This window comes from Phalacrocorax aristotelis, chromosome 1 (genome assembly GCF_949628215.1).
Source record: "Phalacrocorax aristotelis chromosome 1, bGulAri2.1, whole genome shotgun sequence".
NCBI classification, from domain to species: Eukaryota; Metazoa; Chordata; class Aves; order Suliformes; family Phalacrocoracidae; genus Phalacrocorax; species Phalacrocorax aristotelis.
Window position 1 is genome coordinate 38317469 of NC_134276.1, and position 17955 is coordinate 38335423.

Sequence of the window (17955 nt, forward strand, 5' to 3'; positions counted from 1 at the left end):
TTCAGAACAGTTCTACTTTTTTTTTTTCCCCACTGAAAACATTTAATTCCCTGAACATCCGACACTGTGAGACTTGATGAGGTTTTGCTGTTATCTTTTGCTGTGGCTTCTGCAGATGTATCATACATTGTTTTTCTGGACAGATTTTTTTTTTAACTCAGCATACCTGTATTTTATCATTCTCTATATCATTTTCAACTACAAATGTGGCAATTATTCTTGAGGAAACATCTGTTCTCAGTAGTTTACCCAGATTTATACATTGCTGTCAAAACAATTGCAGCTGAAAAACAACGTCCGTACTTAGTGACACATTAGGTAACATCTCCTTTCCAGAGGATTTGTGGTTGATGTCTGCCACAACTTGTTCCTCATATCTAGGACCTTTTTTTTTTAAACAGGCATAAAGCAAAATTAGACAAGCTCCCCAAGCCTGTCACAAGTCTACTGTCAAGTGCCCGCTAAGTATTAACATGAGTAAATATTGAGGAGGCAACTCTCTAACATCCCACAGTTCTTTCTGCTCATCGTTATTTCATGTAAGAGGAAGAAGTTACACTCCTCACACTTATGGAACAGATTTACTCCCCACTGACCTCATAATAAAAGTGACCCTTAAGAATAAATTTAAATACCAAAAAGCGTTCATGGGACAACTGGAAAGACTTATCATCACCAGGGAGTAACAGAGATGAAAAGCACTTGAAATTCCAGAGAAGGAAACTGCCCACAGAAGAGGGGCCTGACACAAAAACACTTGTTGGATATTAATATTATACCATCAGGATTTCTTCGTATAGAGTATTATCAGATATTTTGTCCCCTTCACAGTAAATTCAGTTGCACAAAACATATACCTAAATGTCCAAAATCTAGCAATAAACCTACTATTGCCCAAAACCTGTGTTTTTGAGGAAAGTAGCCCAGCAGACATTTTAAAACAAAAAATTATCAACACATTAGGAAGTACTGATGTCATCTCAGTTGTAATGGAACATGAGCAGACTTTTATAATCTGTGACATTTGCAGTCCTTCACTCCTCCCAGAGAAACAGAATACTATTAAGAAGTATTGATTCTCCTCCCCCAGTGAGAAGACATTAACAACATGGAGGCCTTACAAACTTGCGCTAGGCAGGGAAAATAGGGTCTTTGAGGGTACCTACTAATACAAATAAGTTTGAGGATTTTTAAATTTATTTCAAAGGTAAGCTTTTTATCTGTTGGAATCTGAATTTGAATTACCTAATTACATTTACTATTTTCATTGCTTAAACTGTCAGTGCTGGGATCACTTGTGTCTCTTTGTTTTGCAGAACACTACAGAACTAATGAAAATATTAATATTGCACAACATCGCGGACGGTAATAAAGTAGTAAATGTTTGAAGAACCAAAACCTAAAACACTCTTAGCAAGTTTGTGAGACATGAATGTTTTTTTCCAAAATCAGAAAACAATATAAAACCTCTGCAAAAATAAATGCTACAAAATTGACTGCAAATAAGGTCATAACTGTCTAAATGAACTGGAACATGGATTTAAAACCATTTAGTGTGATAAAAGTAAAACTGAGTAACACAACTAATAGTCTAGATTGGAAATCAGATGTTTAAGACATCACTTTGGCATCACTTCACTGCTTTTGCGTAAGAAAGGGCAGCCTTTGTAAATAACCACTGATGAAAGTGGCTTGTTACTTAAATAGTATTCAAAGTAAGACACAATGAAGATGCCACAATGATGGAGTTCTCAATTATATTACAATAAATTTAGCTGGTGTTATCACAGTTATAGAATTCTTTACATTGTGATAAGATCAAAATAATTGATTGGTGTGCCTTCTACTGAAAATCTGAAAAGCATGAGCAAGTACGTATCTGAATGTTAATAGTATGCAGACAAGTGGCATTTACATAAAGATCCCGTTCCACTGGGTATTTACCTTTGGAACGATAGCATGTGATAGTTTGAACTGGCTTCACAGAAGGAAGTAAAGCAATCTTATTGACAAAGCATCTCATGATGAATATCACTTTGTATCCCAGAGAGTATTTAGAGGACAGATTTTATTATCATAAATTTCAAAATACCAAATATCATTCACTGCTTAGACATTCAAAAATTTTAATGAATTCCACACACTTTTGAAGTTAGGATGGAGCTGAAAGGAAAATATGGAGCTGATATTATTATGTGAACTTAGGACTCTCATCCTTTTGTATCAGTGAGCCATTTGAGCTGTGATCATTAGGACACACAAGTGTCACCATCTAAGATGTAAAGTAGAGATGGAGCATTTTAGCAAATTACAATTTACAGACATCTAAATCCAACATTGGCTTCAGGTCCAAATCTCAAAAAAAAAAAATATTTGCAAGAGAATCAGTCAAACAGTTCCATATAAATAACAAAATAACTATGGTCTTATTAGCAGATGTCCAAATTTATATTATAAAGCCTACCTAAAATGTTAAGTATTTCTAAAAAGACACTGTACTACATATTCATAACACACTAGACATACTTTACAATCTAAAAAATATTGACATAATTATTTATATTTGAAATATAAAAAATTAAAACTGAAAACTTTATGAAGATTTATCACACGCTATACATATTTATCTAATTTTAGAAAACTACCAGATCAACACTGAACTTGCTGTAACAGTATTTCAAAGGCAGTCTGATGCCTTTGTATAGTATCAGGTATGGATGACAGAGTGTAAGCTGCTATCTAGATGGTTAAGTTGTCACCTGTATAATCAAAGGCACAACATAGGCTAAGGAAGACTACTATGGATCGTGAGAAGGCTGGTATATTTTAGGACCACCTCAGATCTCATGTTTGCAGTAAATGTCAGTTAACAGTGGTGAAAATTAGTGTATTCACCCAGAAGGATTCCTCCCCCTGACCTCCCAAAGTAGTTTAAGTTAAAAATCAGGACTTACCTTTCGTTCAGGACCATTTTCCTTTTACTTAATACACCTGTGTAACACTAGGCAAACCCGGTATGATACAGTCCTAATGTGTGACATGCAGCTTACTGGCTCAACTCACATATTTGTTAGATATTCATAAAAATCTATGTTCTCGTACATATTTCTTTAAGATCTTAGGGTTTTGTGAATGCAAAAAAAAGTCAGCAAACCCCCCCGCAAAGCTAAAAAATTTTCAGCATTATGTAGGTCGCTTTTACATGAGGAAATGATTCCACCTTATGCAGCAGAAGGTGGCACCGTAGGCAACAAAACCCTACTCTTCAAATAACTTCCAAAAGCAGATGAAAGCTGAAGAAATAAAAAGAAAATGACTTCAAGAACAAAGGAGAATCTAGGACAGGTTAAATGTCTGTGTTATAAATGAGACCAGTGTTAACAAAACAAGCTTAGGATGATGAAATAAATCCTGTTTAGGCATCGGATAGCGGCTCGTGCCTTGAACATTATGGGCACAGGCTGAAAACAGAAACTCCAGAACTGTAAACAAGTCTCTAATGGCCAGTTAATGCTCACTGAAAAAATCACAACCTCAAGGGCTGTGAAAAGACTGCTTTTACATTAATAGAAGCAACAGCTAAGCAAAGGAAAAAAACTCAGCTGAAAGCACGGCTGCGACCTGGGGAAGTAACACCCTCTGAAGGATTTTGCACTGTGTACGCTCAGGATAGACAAAAGGGTCAGGAACTATCTAGAAACTAAACCATCTTACAAAACCATAAGATCCCAAAGTGGGCATGGGAAAGGGAAGAGAAGATGATAAGAAAAAAAAAAAAATGCCCACTTCTGTTCTAGCTTCCCTTGCAGAAGAGCTCTCGAGTTTGCCCATGTCATCTTGTCAACTAAGACCGTCACTGGTAGCCATCATTGCCAACTCTACATCTAGCATCAGCTCTGCGGGATTTTATAGTCACATCAAATTTAGCACACAGATATTAAGGACTGACTGCTTTGAATACATAGTGGTAGTGGTTGATAGTAAGAACTAATTTGTAGTGTGTTAATGACAAATAATGCATAAGTTATTAGCACAACCAGTGCTGTTAATGATTGTCAGTCCAGCACAGTGGGGTTGGTTTTTTTGGTTGGGGTGTGTGGGTGCGTGTGTTGGTTTTTGTTTGGTTGGTTTGGTTCTTTTTTAAGTTTAAGAGAAACAATTAAACTCTGACGTGGCATATAGCACAGTGATACAAAGGCATCCCTAACCTTCAAGTTATTCAGCAACGTTACTGAAAAAAGAGTGGAGGTGCAGAGTACAGTATGATCTCTTCACTGAAAAGAAGAAAGTCTTGAAGAACCAGTTAGTACATACACTCTCTGCTTTTCTTCAAGTATGCACTTGTTTGAATCCCAGAAACTATTTTCTAGGATGGTGACATCAATGAGTTTTCAGCTACTTCATTCAAGCAATAATTGAAATAATGTTCCTACAAATCCAACATCTGATCTAGTCACCATATAAAGAAATGATATGCAGCAAAAATCAGTTACTCCACAGTAACACTCCAGGTTAGAGGGAGGACCTGGTTAGAAATTTATCAGGTCAGATATAAACATTTTGTGGTTGATTTACAGATTCTTAATGAGAAGACAGCCTTTCAATGAACTAGTTATAGCTAGGTTAAAGAAAAAAAGAGGGGAAAAAAGGGAAAAAAATAAATTTTGAATGTCTACGTTATCCATCAGAATCAGAGCAACATTATGCCTCTTCAGTTAGTAAATAGTTTTGACAAGACTGCCAAAAAAAAACCCCAAAAACAAAACAAAACACACCAAAAAACAAAAAACCCCACAAAACACAACACCTACTTTTCATATTGTTGTGCTGTCCTTCCTGACAAACAAATCTACCACAGGTGCTTCCACTGCCAGAATTTAGGTTTTCTAATAGACTTTTAAAATAATGTTGTAAACAAGCACAAGAAACCTTACAAGGAGCTCTGCAGAACAAAACCCAACTCATCAGTGGCCAAATTAGTGAATATCAGACTCAAGACATTTATAGCTTCGGGTGATCCTAACATTATCTATTCCCCCCTGCTGTTGTTTAGATCAGTCATTCCAGACTGAACCTTAAGTGGCTGCTAACAACAGCAAGAAACCTCTTTCTGTACACTTATATGATCTGATATAAAACCAAGCTACTAAAAGACAAAGCAGCTATTTACTCAATGGCCTAGCTGATCTGTAGATGACAAATACATAGCCCCCTGCTACACTAGCTGAAGCAGTAGGTTTAACTACCGGAGGCCTACATGCACATATGGGTATGACTCAGAAGTCCATAACGTTGGCACCTGTATTCTGGAAAGCCTGAACATGACATTATAAAGAACAGGACATGAGAGGAGCTTTAATTTTCCCTAAAATGCTATCCATTTTCCATCTGAAGCACTCTCAGTCATACATAAAACATGCCTGAGAGAAAAATATCTAACCTTTCGAAACACTTCCAATAATGCATGAATACAGATGCCAGTTTTACCCTTTCTTAAGGGTCTTCTGCAGCCTCCTGTATCTTCTGTGAGCTTTAAAAAGCTGTCACTGGTAGTTTTCTCATTGGGTCTTGAATTTACTTCTAAAGAATTACAAATTCTGTGTTCAGAGGTCAGCCGCCTGGCTTCCCATCTTAAGAGAAAGCTTTAGTCTCACACCTCAAGACATGGATGTTCTTATGAAAATCAATCAAAGACTTTTGGTTTCAAGAATCTCTGAAACTAAACACACCTACTCTGGCTATTAGTGAAACATGGAAGAGACAGATAATCATTTATGCCAAAGGTGCCAACCAGGGTTTGAGCGGGGAACTGTTTAACAAGATCTGCTCAGAAAAAAAAAAAAAATTAGAGTAGCTCATAATAATTTACACAGTAAGTCATGTATCATACTGAAGGATTCCAGAAGCTCAGTCTGGGATAAAATACAGCAGTGTAGAGGATCATCAGACATCTTTTTTGGTAACAGAGAACTCAGTGTCTGCTGTCTCTTTTGGTACAAAAGACAACACAGCATAAATGAATAACTTCAAAAGTGCATGGCTGAGGTTTCTTTTAAGGTATTTCGATAGGGGCCTATTGAAATAACAATTAATATACACAAAGAAAAATCCAGAGTACTTCAGGGAGGACTTATTATCATAAAAGAATAAAAATGAATATGTAACCTTGGATAAAAGAAAAAAATGGCTTTGTGATTTGGAAAGTGTCTGTTCTCGGGTAACGTATGGGGTTCTGAGCAAAACTGAACTTATACTTGATCACACAAGGTTCAATATATTCTAATGGAAAAATACAAAGCAGCATTATGAGTTCTAAAATAGCTTGAGGAAAACAGTTAATTAGAGAAGCTCGTTAACAAAACAAAATTTAGGAACCTCTTCGCTGTAAACTTTAATTGGTGAAAATCATTAATTTATTATCTTTTCTCATAACACATTCAGATATGAAAAAATAGCAGCTTTATTTCCAGTGAAACAGTAGATGAAATGCATTTTATACCTTACCTGTTTTCATTTCTAACAAGCGCTTTTTCTTTTGTTGCCTCTCTTGTTTTTCTTTTTCTGCTTTCTCCTTAGCTATTTTAGCACGCCTCTGTTTTTCTTCTGCTTCCCTTCTTCTTATATTCTCCTTTACTGCTTGCTATGGAAAAAAAAGTAATACAGAGTTCCATTAAAACTGAAGTCTTAGCAAAAACAAAGCTGAACCGCAAAAACAAAGGAAAAAAGCTTTAAAAATCACACCTCCTAAATCACTTTATCAAGCCAAATGAGTATTTTACATTCCATATTTAGTACATTTTATTCAGAAGAGTAAGCAAATTCAGAATAAATATATTAAAAGCACACTAATTGGCCCCAAATGGGGATTATAAATTCAGCAAGAATAACAACTTAAGAATACACATGTTAATGTAGGAAGAACTCAAAATATCTACACCACCTGGTTTTACAAAACTATGAGTATGTAACTATTTGTATTTCTAGAATAGTTTCAACGTTTATTCTTTCTCATGCTGCCGCTATACCAAGCAAAACAAGGCTGCTTGGGTGACTTCACTGTGCATTTTTCTTATTTTTACACACATATGCATTAATTCACTGGGTTTATAAATTCTTGTCTCCTGGTTAGTACCCATACAACTTTGTTTATTTTGAATTATAAATAAGTACTCCAAAGGTTCTAATGAAGCCAAAACAGAACAAGGAATTTCAGAGTTTTTGAATCATTGTTTTGCATATTCAGCCATTAAGCAAAACACTGTCACATTCAGTAATTTTTAAACAAAGTTATTTTAGGGTCACCTTTTCAGTATTTTAGTTTTAGCTATATACAGCAGTAAATCTCTGTGCCCTACTGTGGCTTGCATTAAATATAAAGTGCACCTGTTCTCCATTGCAGAAAGTTTCTCTTTTCAGAACACAGTTGCACACAATCTCATCTTTCATAATAGATCGAAGTGTCCCCTCCTACAAAACGGCTAACAGCTTCATAACGTCTGAGGCAGAGGCTATGTTTGCAAGGATAGTTAATAGCTCACACTGTTTTTAGTGGGAAAATGTCCCACCTGCCCTCAGAAGAAAAAGATGTAAGAATGAACTGAGAAGTACTATAAAGCACAGATGAATATGGATTACAGTAATATTTGCATGGGCACTGTTTGTAGTATCGCTGCAATAGATAGTGACCAAAGGAAGGGGAAAAAAATAACGTAATTCTTGCGAGGAGATATCTGTCTGATAACTGAAAAAGAGTAAGCTTTCAATCGTGAAAAATGACAATGAAATGGACTTTTTAAACAAAGCAAAACTGTAATTCTACCATGCCTTCTCCAGAGTCACCTCTGTCAATTTTCTTGATATTGGGAGACCAGGGGAGAAGTCTGCCACAAAATCCTAGAATTCTGGATTGAATTAATTCTAACAAATTATTTGCTGATTTTCAGACTGGGCATTCTGTAAAGTAAACTGCTGGGCAAAACTCAAATGGGACTCGAGCACAAGAACAATTTTGGCAGAAATGACACACTTTTCTAACAGAGTGACCAAAGAAATTTCTACTTTGCATCTACTTTTTCCCTAAAAATAATACCAGTAGGTCTCAGACTGCAGTCATCCAAATGTAGGTGTCCATCTATTCCTTTCTAATCACACTGATCAACTGTGCTTGATTTAGTAGCTCACACCTTCATATCCAGTGTAAACTGGATGCTTTGGAGTATCACACCTTCCCTCCAGCCTTTCTCTAGCAGGACACACCAGTCTTCCGTAAGCTCTGTGTCATAACCTAAAATTTCAGGTTTATGATGTCTTGGATACCATTTAAGACACCTCTCCAGGATACTAGGCACTTCTGTTGTCAGGTCTCCTTTGAGGTATCAGGTAGACAACTCTCCAAATTCCACTAAATGTACTGAGTATGCACCTCCGTTGACTGGAACATGAGATTAAACCCTCAAGCTCACATACAGATGCCAATACTTAGAGGTCTATGCCCTAGAGTCAAATCCTATCCTATATGTTCTGTGTGTTTTCAACATAAGACACAGGTGTCTTAAGTTCTGCAAAATGTTTATACCAAGAATTGTCAGGAACTTGACTGAGGCAAACATATATTTGTCTCTCACACTGTTTGCATGTCAAAGATTAAATGCCTTAACACCTCCTTGCTCAAAAGACGTAAAAAGTTATACATTGTCTGACCACAGCTGCTATGTACGAGCAGCATTGCATTCAGCGTATGGCACAGGATGCAAGGTTAACTTTCAGAAGAATTACCAAAGTATATGCCTTTTGCATACTGCACCAAGGACAAGAGTTTCCAATACAGAGACATTCTTTGGCTCCCTCATGTGCTTTCCAGGATCATTTCTGATTTTTTATTCAAGTATTTGCAAAATATAAAAGAAAAAACACTCTAGAATCTAGGGAGCAAACTCTTACTTGGTTGCTCCTCTTCTGTTTAAGTCATGTTTCTGCTGCAGAGGAATCTATTGTCAATAGGAGCAAGGGTTTTCTCTAGCCCTATGATCAGTGTACTCTCTTGGACATAAGAGCTGTTGATACAAAGCTTCTTCCCTCCCTCTCCTACAACTTCAGGAGAAGTCTAACCATTAGACAAGCACAAGAAGAGGAAATACTACAATTGCTTAATCTTATTTCAGAAAGCTACCCTTCCAGGGAAAGCAATGAGCCTGTTATCAGGACCTCTGATGCTGTGAAAGCACAGGAGGAAGTTAAGAGACATTGTTTGGTACCTACGCTGACAGTATCAGGCATTTAGCTTTGGGAGTTCAAACACTGAAGGTAAGGTTCCTCACCCATTTCTTGGATCTGGCCAACTAACTGTGCTCTAGATTTGGTGCTCACAGGGTATGAACAATAGCCATCACAGCTGCCAAATAACACTGAGTTACAAAGTGTCGTCCAAAGTTAGTTATGTACCTGAAGTCTATGGCTCCAGATTTAAACATGCTTTTTTAAACTTTTTAAGCATTTTCATTAATTGAGAACAAAAAAAGCATTATAAGTAGGTATGTACTATATGTAAATTATGAGCTTTGCTTGACATAAAGGATGACTGAACTTCACTTTCCCACACCTACTGGTGATTTAAGTAGTCTTTTAGTTTTGGACTATTAAGAATCTAAAGATTTTTCAGCGCTAAATTTAAAAGTCTTTTGAGCTAAGTTTTCTAGGATGCCAACCACCTTCAGTTTCTGCCCGTAATCAAAACCAATGCTAAACAATTCTGAAAATCAGACCTCAGGTGTCTCACGCTAGGCACCTCAAAAATCTTTTCCAAAAAGTCTCAAAACAGAGAAGCTACTCAATATTTTGTTTAGTGTCATTGAACGATAAGTGGTTTCATGCCTTATCTACACACCTTTTTCATACAGCCTTCAAACTGTGCTCTGCAAGACAGAATTATTAATTTTCCTCAAGGTTTCTTCTATCATGCTCATCAATAACATCTAACTGTTTCGAAGCATTAATTAATCTATCTTTACAACACTGCTGTGAAGCACAGGTTCGTATCAGTGCTAATTTTACAGACACAGAAAAGAAATATGGGGAAATTAAGGTAAAGCACAACCACTTCTTTAAGTCTCCAATTAAAGATGAACCTAAGCATTTAAAATTCTTATTCCACAGCATTGAAATGGGAGGTGTGATTTAAACATCAGAAATTAAAGTAATACAACCATTCCATAAAATTAAACTATTTTGAAATCAGATGCCTGAGTTTCAAATTAGGCACTGATCAAGTTAGGAAAACATAATCAATGCCCATGTTGAAAAATCTGGCACATGTAACTTGCCAAGCAAAATTACTCTGATTGAAGACTGTGCCTCCTAGGTTTGTAGCTGTAAACTCTGAAGTAGCAGAGGCTTGGTAATCTTTACGTGTTCCAAAATGTTTGCTAATATGCGTTCCGTTTTAAGTCCTTTCCTCAAAATAGATGGACATATGAATTTCAAAGCTTTTCTCAGTATCTGTGAAATAAGTATTTTTCCCCTATCTACACCCTCAAACATCTCTGAAATCGTTGAAAAAAAACCCCAACCAAGCAAGCAAAATCAATCAAGACTGGGAAACATGCAAGAAACTTAAATGTGTGTAGTAATGATAAGCATCAGGCTGCAATGAGGAGCAGATGGTAAAATGACTAATTGAATCCTTCTACAGATCAATAGGCAGGAGTTGGCTCACTGCTCCAGATTCAGTCACAAAGCATTCCAGCAGGAGTGTAGCCAGTAAGTTAAGCTACGTAAGTACACTAAGGTGGACGGGCCACCTATGCTTAAACCGGAAAAGGAACATGTATAAGTTTATATATATTCGATAAATAGCCAGATGTGACATGAATCACCTTTTACAAGTTAACCAAATTAATAAATTAATACACAATTGGGGACCTGCCTTTTTATTCTTCTATTTCTTCATTGACAGAGTTGCTTACCAGCCAAGTGTTCAGAATCCAAGAGAAAAAAATATTTTTGCAAAGAAAACTTAACAAAAAAAAAAACCAAAACTGAAACAACCTAAACCAACCACAAACTCTACACAAAATCAACAATCTCTCCCTGCCGCCCTAACTTTTTTGATATCTGAACATATGTAAAAATCATCAAGATAGAGATCCCCACTAATCCTAAATAAGAGCTCTACAAATGTATTCTGAACTTATATAGCCATCAGCTTTCCCGAAGTTGTTTGGTTGTTTTAAGTTGAAGGATATACTAGTCTTGAGTATGTATTCTGAAGTATATCATCAAGTTAGTCACCGTTCTTTCAGAAAAACTACATTGACAATGGTAAAAGAACCTGCAAAGTTTTGGAGAACATCTGGTTATCCTGAAGCTTACCAAGATGACTCTATAGTCGTATATAATCAGCTCTAAAAATGTAAAGGAATACCCTACTGAGAAACATTTACCTCACTTTTCAGAAAGATCCTTTGTTAAAACTCTTCAATCACATTTTGGTAGAATTAAAAATCCCCGACCCAAACAAAAAAAAACCAAAACAAACCAGAATCCCTATTACTAAAATTTGTAAGCACAATGAAAGTGCATTTGGGCTTAAAAAAATACATAAGGAAAAAGAAAATTAGTTCCCCAAAATAGCTCAAGCTTTTATGATGAGCTAGTATGTGCAAATGTTTGTATAGATAATGCAGACGCTGCCCTGTCGTACAACGACAGGGCTAACCTTACTTCTATGACTATTTTAGATGACTCTAAGGCAAAGCTCTGCTAAGAGTGAGTCTGAATTATGCTTATAACTACGTCCTGAGCTCTATAAAGAAGGAGCTACCCAACAATAACTTGGATGAGCTTGAAGTCTATTTCTCAAATACAATTCAGATATGTAAAATGGTAATAAAATAACCATTTTTAGCCCTTCCCCACAAAGATCATCCTTTTTAAAGAAAAAAGAAAGCAAGCATTTAAAACACATAAAACCTAAAATCCTCTACAATCTGTTGTCAGAAAACTTAAAGGTCCTTAGAAACAGACCAAGATTGAGGAAAACATGCTATTTTTTCAGCCAAGATAAGGAGCTGTGAGTTTCCATAGCAGGGAACCTGTTTACAGACACAAAACTTGACACTGATCAAGTGCTGCAGGCAAATGAATAATTAAATGAAATAAAATCTTGGGTCTGGATTTTGCATGGGAAGAGTGTGCATTATAAATACAGAATAATTTTTCAAATATTTATTTTTAAGAAAATAACAAGCATCCTTTAAACAGGAAATGCCATTGTATTTAAGAGGTAGAGTTTTAGATTTTTCACCTGCAGGTTATACATGCATTTAAAACTCTTGGTTTCAAATTACATTCATTGTTATTAGGAACTTTTAATTATTTCAGACAGAAGTAATCCACAAATAATAATTCAAAACTCAATTATCCTTAGGATATCCTAAGACTTTAGGATGTGCAAAGTAAAGTTTCTGTTATGAGTATCAGATACCACTTGAAGAGGAAGAAAATTATTTTTAGTTTGATCAGTAACTGAAAGATTACAAAAAAATTGTGAAGAAACATTAGGCATTAAACAAACAGGTTGTACCATGAACATTGTCCTGAAGTTGTTTAAGTCCGTTAAAAACTCTTCCACTGAAACTTTCTTCAGATCAATGGCATAATATCCCATGACATTCTGATAGAGTTTTTCCATGTTCTCATGCATCCGTGAAAGTTTCTGAAAATCTTCTTTGGCATGAACTAGAAAGCTGTAAACTGCTGTTAAGGCTGTAAGAATACTCAGTAAATCCAGTCAAACCCACAGTTTTTACTTAACGTTGATCTGCATTTCATACACATTTTTCATTTGCATCAAATGAAGTGTGAAAAGAATTCCTTCCATGTCATATATGCCTGATAGTATTTACTGTGTGTATTAGGCTTATGAATAAATCAGGATGCTTTCATCAAATTTTCTCAGCCACTTTAAATTTAAAGATTATCCCATTAGCATATAATTTTGTATGAAATGAAATGTATGAGGCTAACCTAACTTCAAGCACCTATGTAGTTTACTTAGCATCACTGTCTTGTTATTGAAGCTAAAGGTTTAGGTATATAAATTACAATTTATATGGAATTTTGGTACAGATACTAATAACTAACCTGAATACTTTCTTGTATCAAGAAGTAGTACAGTTCCTACTATAATTAAAGTAAAAATAGAAATAGTAATAAACAACAGTATTAAAAGTCAAAACCATGAAAGATTAAAAACTTCATCTTAACTCCTTTTTTCTAAATGCCATTGTAGCAACAGCAATGCATTAATTTCTATTCCTGGTGGCTGCATCAGGTATTTATGCTTCTTCTCAGGCTATTTGCAATGTCAATACAACTTAATTAAATTAGATGTGAAAACAATAGAACTACTTCTGCAAAAGACAGACAATTTATAAACAGCACCAAAATACTGCAGAACATAAATGAAATAAATTAAATAAAACAAATCTATGTTTATTCAAGAATTTTGATAATATAGTTTGTCAAAGAAGCTCAAAGAAGAAATACTGTGTGTACCCATTTCCTTATGTAGGACAACTTTGTAAAGTGTTTACTTTAACGGAATGGTAGCTAAACAAATATTTATTTTCCATTATTTTCCTGCTGCAGGAAAGGGTACAAAAGATAAGAAATGACAATTTTATCTTTAGACCCAATTGCCCACCCCAACTATTGCAAAAGAGAATTTACTGTATTTGTATTCTTCATATTTCCCAGACTACGGTCACTTTATGAAACCCAGGATTTTTAATCAGGTGCATTAAAATGTAGACAAACAATTTTTGTCCACCATGCTGCTTTAAACACACAGTAACAATTTACTGCTGGGTGAGTGCTTTCACCCTTCAGGGTTTTTGCAATGCACTCTTCCTTTAGTTTTGTTTAGAGGCTGAATCCCATTTGAATTTCACTGTTAAATGTCCTTCTGGTTTGTTGAAGTTACTTTTAAAATACCAAGCAAGCAGTTAATGGTTTTTCCTTTCTGATTTAGAGTCCATGCCAGAAAGTCATACAGCAGTGTTCTCAGATACACGCAGCAAAGGAGAAATAACGCACTTTCACAATGTTCAGATTAGTCACTATGACGGCTGTTAGCTGGGTCTGTAAGAGCAGAACAGTCTCCACTAAGGAAGTCTTGTAGAAGAGGACTAAGAAAGACTAGGTTTCGATGATTTTAAATGATACATCTTCCATCACCCCCAACCACTTGATTTCAGACTTTCTCTTCCTCTGACAAGGCTCCTTAGCCATTATGAGCTTCTTTCCATGTTTCTACTGACTTCACAAGATACAGCCTGTGAGCAGCTTCAGACTGCCTGTGCTAGCTGGCAACAGCTCAAAGAGAATTGATGTTGCCGGCCCACTTTTTCCTCTATCTCAGTTTGATCCTCTCTCCTCTACTTAGCTCCCAAGATGCACAAAGCTTACAGGAAGCTACATTTCAGCGTTGAGTTTCTTTAAAATTATTAAGGATGTTAAAGAGCTATTGGTGGGACAGCAAGGAAAGTTGATGAGCAATTAGTATGTCACAATGACTCAAATATTAAATAAAAAAAAGGATTATGAGAAACAAGACATGACAAAATACAAGTTAGGACCATCAAAAGATATGTCAGCAGTTAAAAAAAAACAAACAACAATTTAACAACACTAATAAAGGAAAACAGTAAAATTAATGCTGAGGAAACTAGAAACAAGTATTTCTACATCTGTTTGGTTTTGATCCTACAATTTAGGATACTTAGTATTTGTGATTCTTAAATCATTAACAGAACTTAGAGAAAACTACACTTATTTTTGCAATTATAAAGCTGTTTATTACCAGAGTGAAAAGGTAAAGAAAAATTAGATACATTTGATTTGTTGTCACTATATATAAATGCCATACATCAAACATTCCAATAACTTTCTTCAGTTTTCTAGGAAGGAAAAAAAAGTTATAATTATCATTAAAAATGTTATCTCACTTTTACCCTTCAAATTCTCTCCCCCTTCCCACCGCGGGGCCGACAGTGAACAAGCAGCTACGTGGTACATAGTCGCTGGCTGGGGTTAAAGCACGTTAATACCTCATCTTATAAATGAATGATATACCAGAGGATATCCTGAAAAGGAAACTTGGGGGAGTGGGGGCAGGGAGGTGAGCAAGATGAAATTTATGCGATATTCGGCAAGACACAGCTAAAATTACAGCTATGTTTAAGTCCATATAAGTTGCTTAGTTTATACTGTTAAAACTGACTCCCCTTGAATATGTGATGCACAATTTTAAACTCAAAATACATCACTCTGGAAGGATAGTTTACTACCTAGTGTTTCAGTGCCAGACACGATGAATCCTGAGATTTTTATTTTCTGTCTGGTGCATTATGGGATGCCTTAAGCTCTTGGCATTCTACTGAGACTGTGCTTCAATTTAGGTATTTTTAATAAGTCTCCCTCTTTTTTTCCTTAAATATGGCTTTTGTTAGTCAGCACTAGCTAAACTGGAAACAACAGGGAATACTACTGAGTACAGCAATCCCAACTGTAATTATTATGAACAGGTTGATATATATGCATTATCAGCTACACAGTTCATTGGCTTTGGATGAGTGAAGACAGAAGTACAGCAGAGCTGCAACACAGGTGGGAGGAAAAGGAAATCAAGAAGTTGGGTATTTGTTAACTTTTTCTGACATGGCTTCACTTCATGGACTGCCTTTTTGGACTCATGTGATCATAATGGACTCAGAGATCATAACTGTACTCGTTAATGGAACAGGAAAGCAATGCAGAGCTGAGACAAGACATCTCTGGCAAAATTTCTAACTGCTGTATGTTTGGTCTTGCATATTCATGCAAGTTCTTTTCATAGTGAATTGCTTGTCTGAAGTTTATACTGTTTTTAATATATTGTGCTATAAAAATACTAATATATTGCAGCGTATCAAGCCAAATAAAAGCAGCTGTTACCCTACAGCAGATAATGAATGATGTTAGTCTGTACCAATCATTTCCTTGAAAGACCCCATATTCACCGCTTGTGATTTTTTCACAAAACTAACCTTCGTAATAAGTGTAGATAATCCAAAAATGGAACATTATTCTGCTTAAGAACAAAACAAAAATAACACATGCATAGATGCTGCATATATTTTAGGAAAATCTTCAAAATGGAACCGAGACTGCCACTACACTAGCCAGCAACAGCCTCTGTAAAAACACAGCAAACTTTCTGAAGACTAGTGCAAAGAAACTTTGAGGTCACTTCAAGCCAGAATTTCAACACCGTATTTTCTTCTAAAGCCAAAAGGTGAATGTTGCAGGGCTCAGTTGAGGATTTCCCACACCAAGTTCTTGGTAACATAGTTGCAATTGTCTGAAAAATACATGTCAGAGAGCCTTTGTTTTGAATACCTACAGCAGGTTCAACAGTAAAATTCTGTATCCGAATATAATAGCTCACGAAACACATAATGTTTAGATTTTTAAATTAGTACCTGCTGAAGAGTATTTGTAAAATCATACCTTTTCCTTGACTCACTCACTCCTACTTACCTGTGTTATAATTCTAAAACAAATTGACATGTATTTGTATCACACAGAGCTGCTGCATCCAGTGTGCATACCCCATTTATTATGAGCAAACCCAGCGCTAGCTGTAATACACACCTGAAGTCCAAACTAGATACTAAAGACCCATATAAAGGAAGCATATACTTTAGTTAAATTTACATTGTTTGCCAAAGCCCTATGTCATTACCCGCCCACACAGTTGACCTCTTCACCTTCTCCCAAAGAGCAACATACAACCTTTTTTCACCTAACAAGTGCAGGTCCAGTAATCTTCCAAAGTCCTTAGGATGCCAGGACATCTTACAGACTTCAGTTTGCTTATGCTGCACAGAGGCAAGTTCAAACTATGAGGCCAACTAAGTAACCAGCAGTTTAAAGACAGCATGTAGTCTCTTCCTTGCAGACAAAACAGGTTTCTTCTACCTCACTTAAATCGGGCTCTGACTTGGGTATGTGCTGTTCCTTCCTTCTCTTTTCACAAATTAACTTAAATGACAGGAACGAGGACTAGAGAACTAATCAAAAAGAAAGCACTCTCTTCCTAGCTGAAAGGCAGCAACCAACTGTTGTGTCTCAAGTATTACTTCCATAAGCTTCTGTGACAATCGCCATCAACACTCAGTTCAGTGGTAGGCTTAAACTTGTCAAGAGTTTCTCAGCTGCTACTTAAAAAATCATGAGATGCAAGCTGGACTGATAAAAGAGCATGTTGACTAAATTACTTAATTAAGCTTTTAATATGCAATGTAAATACTCTCCATAAACCCACTAAGTTTTGATTTTGAACATACACATGTATTTTGTTCACTGTGTTTTCCATTGAACACTTCACTCAATGGATTTAATACTCTAAATCAATATCAATTCAGTATTCTTTGACTTTCCTAATTAAAGCAAACAGAAGAACTGCAAAAATAACTACAATTTATTTTCAGCTAGTATATATGACTGACAAACTAGCACAATCTAATATATAGGAGAAATATTCATAATTACAGACTTTGTCAATAAAAAAGTGCACCAACTGTGCATATATCTGACTTCCTAAAGAAACGAGAATGCTAATCAGTTCATTAGGGGCCTTTGGGTTGTGATATTTAGCGACAGGATGTAATAGCCTGCTTGTCCATGGAGCCTAATTGTACTCAGGATGAAAAATTATTTCCAACAAAGCACCATCCTTCCTTTTTCAGATTTCCTGCTGGTTTCTTTTTATGAGCTGCATGCCTTTCAAGACATCAGCATCATTCAGCTTCTCTTGTCATAGGAATAAAAGCAAAGACAGGTCCAGGCTTCATCATGCTGTGCAGGATTATCTAACCTTTACATCAAACCTTTTTTGCTTCGTAATTTATTGAA

General features: G+C 35.8%; 1 protein-coding gene across 1 annotated transcript in view; it reads right to left on the bottom strand.

Moving 5' to 3' along the window:
* DIAPH3 (diaphanous related formin 3) overlaps positions 1 to 17955 on the bottom strand; it is a 242258-nt gene that overhangs the window by 73354 nt on the left and 150949 nt on the right. Inside the window, exons 24-25 of the mRNA XM_075088048.1 lie at positions 12581 to 12745; positions 6505 to 6640 (exon numbers count right to left, since the gene is read on the bottom strand). Of these exons, the coding sequence (XP_074944149.1) occupies positions 6505 to 6640; positions 12581 to 12745 (301 nt within the window). The remainder of the gene's footprint in view (positions 1 to 6504; positions 6641 to 12580; positions 12746 to 17955) is intronic.